Genomic DNA, 5,775 nt, shown 5'->3' with positions numbered 1-5,775 from the left:
GTTGGAGATGGTTGTGAGGGAGATGGTTTTTGGGGGTTAGGGTGTAATTGGCTGGATTTTGGGGGGGTTGGAGATGGTTGTGAGGGAGATGGTTTTTGGGGATTAGGCTTTAATTGGCTGGGTTTTTGGGGGGGTTGGAGATGGTTGTGAGGGAGATGGTTTTTTGGGGCTAGGGGTCAGTGGTGCCTGTTTGATGTCGGAGTGAATCACAAGGGGAGTCGGTGACGCTGGGGGCGGTTTGTCCCGGTCCCCGGTCCTGGGGAGGGTGGGGGCGGAGAAGGCCCGGCTCCTCCCCGCGGTGATGACCTGCTCCGGGCGCTGTCTCGGCTGTGGATGCGGCTTCGATCCGGGGGTGGTACCGTCCGAGAGTCGGCGCCTTTCCACCGCCAGCCTGGTACAGAGCGGGGACTCAGCGGAGGATTCCGAGATGGTGGTGAATGTGACCATCGAGTATTGGTCCGTACCGGTACCGGGGCCGGGGCCGGGGCCGGGGTCGGGGTGGGGCAGAGGGACTCGGGTGAAGGGTGTTCGGCCCCCGAGAGGGGAAAGGAGCTGACGCGGACCGAACATGGACTTTAATTTAAAAAAAACTTAAACATCAGGAAAAGATCTTTCAACTTTCCAAATAAACTGGCATCAGAAATAAAAGTTTATTGTTTCGTTTTGGGATTCAGGATCCATGCATTAAATGTTTGATTGAAATGTTGAGTTTTTAAATGTTGAATCTGAAACTGAGAACAGAGAACCAGCTGGGACCGATTGCAGGACAGTTAGTATTTGACACTGAACATTTCAGAACTGACTATCTTTGTCACTCTCTCCCCCAGTTCAGGATGAGGCTTCCTCGCCCATTTCCTGACTCTTGCTGATGAAATCAGGGAGCAGGTTCCAGGTGTCCACGTTACTGGGTTTATTGGGCAAACAGGTGAGTGAGACACTTTGTACAAGAACTTGTTCAGACTTGAGCCAAGCAACTGTGGTGAGGCAGAAACTTTGTGCTAATGTAAAGTCAAATTCCTGCAGATGCTGAAATAAAAGCAGAAAATGCTGGAGAAACTCAGCTTCCCAGTAAGTCACCGGAATCGAAACGTTAACTCTGTTTCTCTCTTCACACATGTTGCCAAACCTGCTGAGTTTCTCCAGCACTTTCCGTGTTTTTATTTGCGCTAATGTTTTCTGTCCTGGTTATAATTTCATAAAATTTTCTGTCTTGCCGCCTCTCGGTTATCTGTCTGCCTTCACTAGATTATCCCATAACGTCATTTTGCAGCATATTCTCCAATATCCATATTTTCTTGTGAATGTGTATTTCACATTCTGTTAAGTAGCAGACAGTTTCTTGCCACGTGCACCCACTGAGGTACCTGTGTTTCAGACTTACCATTGTCAATGACCTGTCCTTACTGCTGTCCTTTCCACGTGCTTGATGAGCCAATTATAAACAACAGGTTTTTCAAAAAACCCGTCGCTTATTGCATTTAAACTGGCCATCAATGTTTCTGCTCAGACCCAGATCAGCTCACAATATTTCCATTTGTTGAAATACGTTTGTACCTGCAGTTTGTTTCGTGTTTTACAGTTGTTGCTCTGGTTCACATAATTTCTGAAAGTTACTTTTCTTTCCATTTCTTTCTCAGGAAGTTTTGAGGTTTCAATTAATAACAAGCTGGTTTTCTCGAAGCTGGAATCAAATGGGTTTCCTTATCATAAAGATGTAAGTCAATCGTTTAAAAATATTTTTTATACAGAATCAAAACGCGAGAAACCTTATGACCCAGTCATGATAACAGCAGCTTCCAATTGCCCTCTGACCCAGCACTCCGACCCTGAATGCCAGGTTCCATTACCTCACAGGGCACCATTCTTCACAATGCCTGAAGATCTGCAATTGGCTGTTTCACAGCAGAAACCCCTCACAACCCTGGCCAGGCACCATCCTCAAACTGAGGACAGGCTGACATAGCCACCGCTCCATCCACTACCACACAATAGAGTGTAATAAGATTGTTAATCTGAGGAGGGTATGAGACAAATAGCCTGTGTCAGAAAAAAAATCATGAAGAAAGGAATGATAAACCACAATGTTTCTTGTTGAAATGAGAATTGAACAGCTTATTAAATAATTAAATTGGAAGATTAATTGATTGCAGAATAATGAATGCAATTGTTCTGAAATCATTTTTTAAACATTTGGAGGGCAGTACCAGGTGCTGCAACAGTTTCTGGGCAGATGAACTCCTTCTGTGAGGCAGTTCAGAGAAGGTTCATGAGGATGATCCTGGTATGGAGGGATCTCCTTATGAGCAAAGGCTAAACAGGTTGGGACTGTACTCACTGGAGTTTAGAAGAATGAGAGGTGATTCCATTGAACCATATAGAATTCTTAAAGGAGCTTGACAGGGTAAATGCTGAGAGGATGGTTTCCTTTTTGGGAGAGCCCAGGAACAAAGGGCATCGTCTCAGGATAAAGGGGCATCAATTATAGACTGAGACAAGGAAGAAATTCTTCTCTGAGGATTAAGAGCCTTTGGAACTCCTTACCACAGCGAGTTGTGGGGGCAGAGTCCTTACATATATTTAAGGCTGAAAGAGAGATTATTGATAAGTAAGGAATTGAGGGTTATGGGGAAAAGGCAGGAAAGTGGATGTGCAAAGCCATAATCCTTTGAATGGCCGAGCAGCTTGAGAAGCTAATGGACCAACTCCTGCTATTTCTTACAGTCTTCTTATCACTATCCATCAACCTGGCAAAAATAAACTGGATTTTGGTGGAGAAACTGCCTGTATTTTATATAGATGATCTGTCAGAAATTTTAAAACAAAATACTTGCCCAGAGCAATTAGAGGGTAAAATGTCATTCTGAGGCATTGATGCAATGAGGAAAAGCAATTAAATAATGGAGGAGCAAGCTTTCTCAGTAAACCTGGACCTGAGGGCATGAAAGCATCACTTAAGCAGCCATCCCCCGTTTCCATTGGCCTTAGGTGAAGGTGAGGCCATTTGCTCGATCTCATCAAACGTGTGGGTCATTCTGAGAGTGCAGGACTGGATTGTCTCAGACTTTAAACAGGAAATGGGAGGAGATAGAGCATCTCACAGTGACTGCAGTAATATGGATATTTAATAACCTGCTGTTGTGTAAGGTTCTAGCAACTGACATGAAGTTTTATTACTTACTGATGCTTATGTTTTTCATCTTGGTTTATTTCCATCAGATCATTGAAGCAGTAAAATTAGCAAAAGAAGGGGCTACTGTGGAGAAAATAAATTCCCAGGAGCAGATTCGTACTGAGAAGCGAAGCTGTGTCATCGTATAATGGAAACCAAATGATGGTCAAACCCCTGATATAATTTGACAGCTTTCAAACAGTGAAGCACCACTCTGTTCATGACTGTTTTCCCCAAAAGTTATCGGTGAAAACATGAATAAGCATCAGAAGGTGTGCTCCCTGATTTGGAATCTGTTAAAGATTTTCAGGCATTGGTCTTTTACAGAGAGAAAAACTGGTTTAATATCATCACAATTAAATTGTATTTGTCTAATCATTCTCATTCTGTTCCCATGTTAAGCAGCAGGAAAAATGATTCAATGTCTTATTAAGATCACTCAGAGTTAGCGTCCGAGCCACTCAACTCAACTGACCTTGGGGTCCACCTCAACCACCTCAACTTTCAGGAACCTCCTTGACCTCAGTGCTGACGTCAATCTGTCAAATTACACTTGCTCTTAAAGCTGATGTCACAAGTTTGTAACATCAAAGGCTGACAATGTAAAACCTTCCTGGTGTCCTGAATGGGAGCTTGGCTTTTCTGTAGGTGTTTGAGAGATATTATTATGAATGTGAGCTGAGTGGCCCACCATTCACATTACTCGCTGTGGTGTATAGTGTGTGGGCTGTTAAAAAATCCCAAAATAAAAGCCAGAAATTGCTGGAGAAACTCTGGGTCTGGCTGCATCTGTAAAGAGAGAAACAGTTTAACAGTTTGAGTTCAATTGAAGAGTTTTATTTAGCTGTACAATTGGTAGAGACAGGAACACTCATACCATTTAAGACATATTTAGATGTGCACTTGTGATATCAAGGCAATGGGCAATGTGTTAGAAAATGGGATGTGAATAAGTGGTTGTTCTCAACTGACTCAAACTCAATGGGCCAAAAGTCCCTTTTCTCTGCTGTAGACCTCTGGTTATCAGACTTGAAACATTACCTCTGTCCTCAGATAGTATCAGACCTCCTGAGTGTCTCCAGCATTTTATGCTTGTTTCAGATTTTCAGTATCTGCACTATTTCGTGTTTAATTGGCATCATAAATATTTGATAATATCCAGCAATAGAGTCAAAATCTAAGTACTTTTACTTTTGATTAGTTTTACTTTCCTTTCTGGATTGGACACACCACAATTAAATAAATATTGCTTTCAGTCCAAATGCTTGTCTGTTTTGAGTAATGAACAATAGTAAATGTTCAACCAACTGGTGTCTGGTAACCAGACTCGGGTGTGACTGCTGTAGACCAGGTTCATCATATAGACCCTCAGGTGCTGTAGAGACCAGGAACCGCCTTTTATCTACATTTGGACAAACACCTGAAGGGGATTTTCAGACAGATGGGCAGCAACCTTTACCCCAGAACTAAACATCTGAGTTTCTTGAACTTACAACAAACTGCCTGTCTGTAGGACACTGGTAGCTAAGATATCTGCAGGTTTTTCTCACCACACAAATACAGGTTGTTCTGAAAGTGGTCCCATACAAACAAACAACTGGACAATCAGATAAGGTCGACCTAGTACCTCATTAGGATGGTCCATCAGTGGCACCTTCTGCAAGAGAAACAAATGGAAAGGTCTCGGTGAATTCCTCTTTAAAGCTGCACTGATCTGTTGTTTGCTTTTATATTTTGTAGTTCTGTCCCCCCAACTCTCCAATCCTGATACAACCCAAATAACCTGTCAAACCGAACAAGCCATTCCTTCAATCACTTTCTGAATTACATCTTGTCTCTTTATGTTTTCTCCCATGAACAAAACCTCTGTTGCTTAAAGCTGTCCCAGTATCCTGCAGCCCTGACTCTGCTTGAAGGTTTACATTGTTTGCACCTCCCTGAAGATTTCAATATCCACTCCGTGAGTGAGATTCAAGTCTTAGAACAACCCTCAAAATGTACTGAACAGCTTCCTTGTATAATGCAAGTGCAGTTGCCATTTTGGGATTTTGTGAGACTTTGGCACTGCATTACAGTCTACAGCATGGAGAAAGGCCCTTCAGCTCATCAAGTCTGCACCTGTCAAGACCAACCAACTCACTATTCTAATCCCATTTTCCAGCACTTGGCCAATAGCCTTGCCGCCTTTGCATCACAGGTATCTATTTTAAATATTCATTTAGTCTCACGTTCCTTCTCTTGGTCAGTGAAGTCCTGTCTGTTTCATGACTCTGAGTGGCCCGACAAACAATGGTTGCATTGATGGTCATCTTCCAGGATTCTATAAACTCTGGAACAACTTCCTACAGATTGGAGCGTAGCTTATGTAACCCCACTATTTAAGAAGGGAGACAAAGAGAAAACTGGGAATTATAGACCAGGAAGCCTGATGTCGGCAGTGGGAAAAATGTTCGAGTCCAAGATAAAAGAATTAACAGCAGGCCACTTGGAAAACAGTGATCAGATTGGTCAGAGTCAATGTGGATTTATGAAAGGGAAATCATGCTTTAAAAATTATCTGGAATTCTTCAAAGGTGTAACAAGTAAATTTGATGAGGAGCAGCCAG

The 5,775-nt window shown here is 42.8% G+C and overlaps 1 protein-coding gene across 1 annotated transcript; it reads left to right on the top strand.

Annotated features, from left to right (window-relative positions):
- Nucleotides 1–333: 333 nt before the first annotated feature.
- Nucleotides 334–3,940, top strand: LOC109922885 (migration and invasion enhancer 1-like). Its single transcript, XM_048615771.1, has 4 exons — nucleotides 334–517; nucleotides 839–925; nucleotides 1,638–1,714; nucleotides 3,217–3,940. The coding sequence occupies exons 1-4, from the start codon at nucleotides 334–336 to the stop codon at nucleotides 3,316–3,318; spliced, it is 450 nt and encodes a 149-aa protein (XP_048471728.1). The 3' UTR covers nucleotides 3,319–3,940.
- Nucleotides 3,941–5,775: the final 1,835 nt, after the last annotated feature.

This window comes from Rhincodon typus, chromosome 33 (genome assembly GCF_021869965.1).
Source record: "Rhincodon typus isolate 14 chromosome 33, sRhiTyp1.1, whole genome shotgun sequence".
In the NCBI taxonomy this organism is placed as follows: domain Eukaryota; kingdom Metazoa; phylum Chordata; class Chondrichthyes; order Orectolobiformes; family Rhincodontidae; genus Rhincodon; species Rhincodon typus.
The sequence above is the reverse complement of the archived record's forward strand: the minus strand, read 5'-3'. Positions and strand labels throughout refer to the sequence as shown.

Bases quoted from the DNA above. Each gene is read 5' to 3' on its own strand.
- LOC109922885 (XM_048615771.1), top strand. From the start codon at position 334: ATGCGGCTTCGATCCGGGGGTGGTACCGTCCGAGAGTCGGCGCCTTTC. The intron at 518-838 runs GTGAAGGGTGTT...GTTCAGGATGAG, and splicing joins GGTGGGGCAGAGGGACTCGG to GCTTCCTCGCCCATTTCCTG. The intron at 1,715-3,216 runs GTAAGTCAATCG...TATTTCCATCAG, and splicing joins GGTTTCCTTATCATAAAGAT to ATCATTGAAGCAGTAAAATT.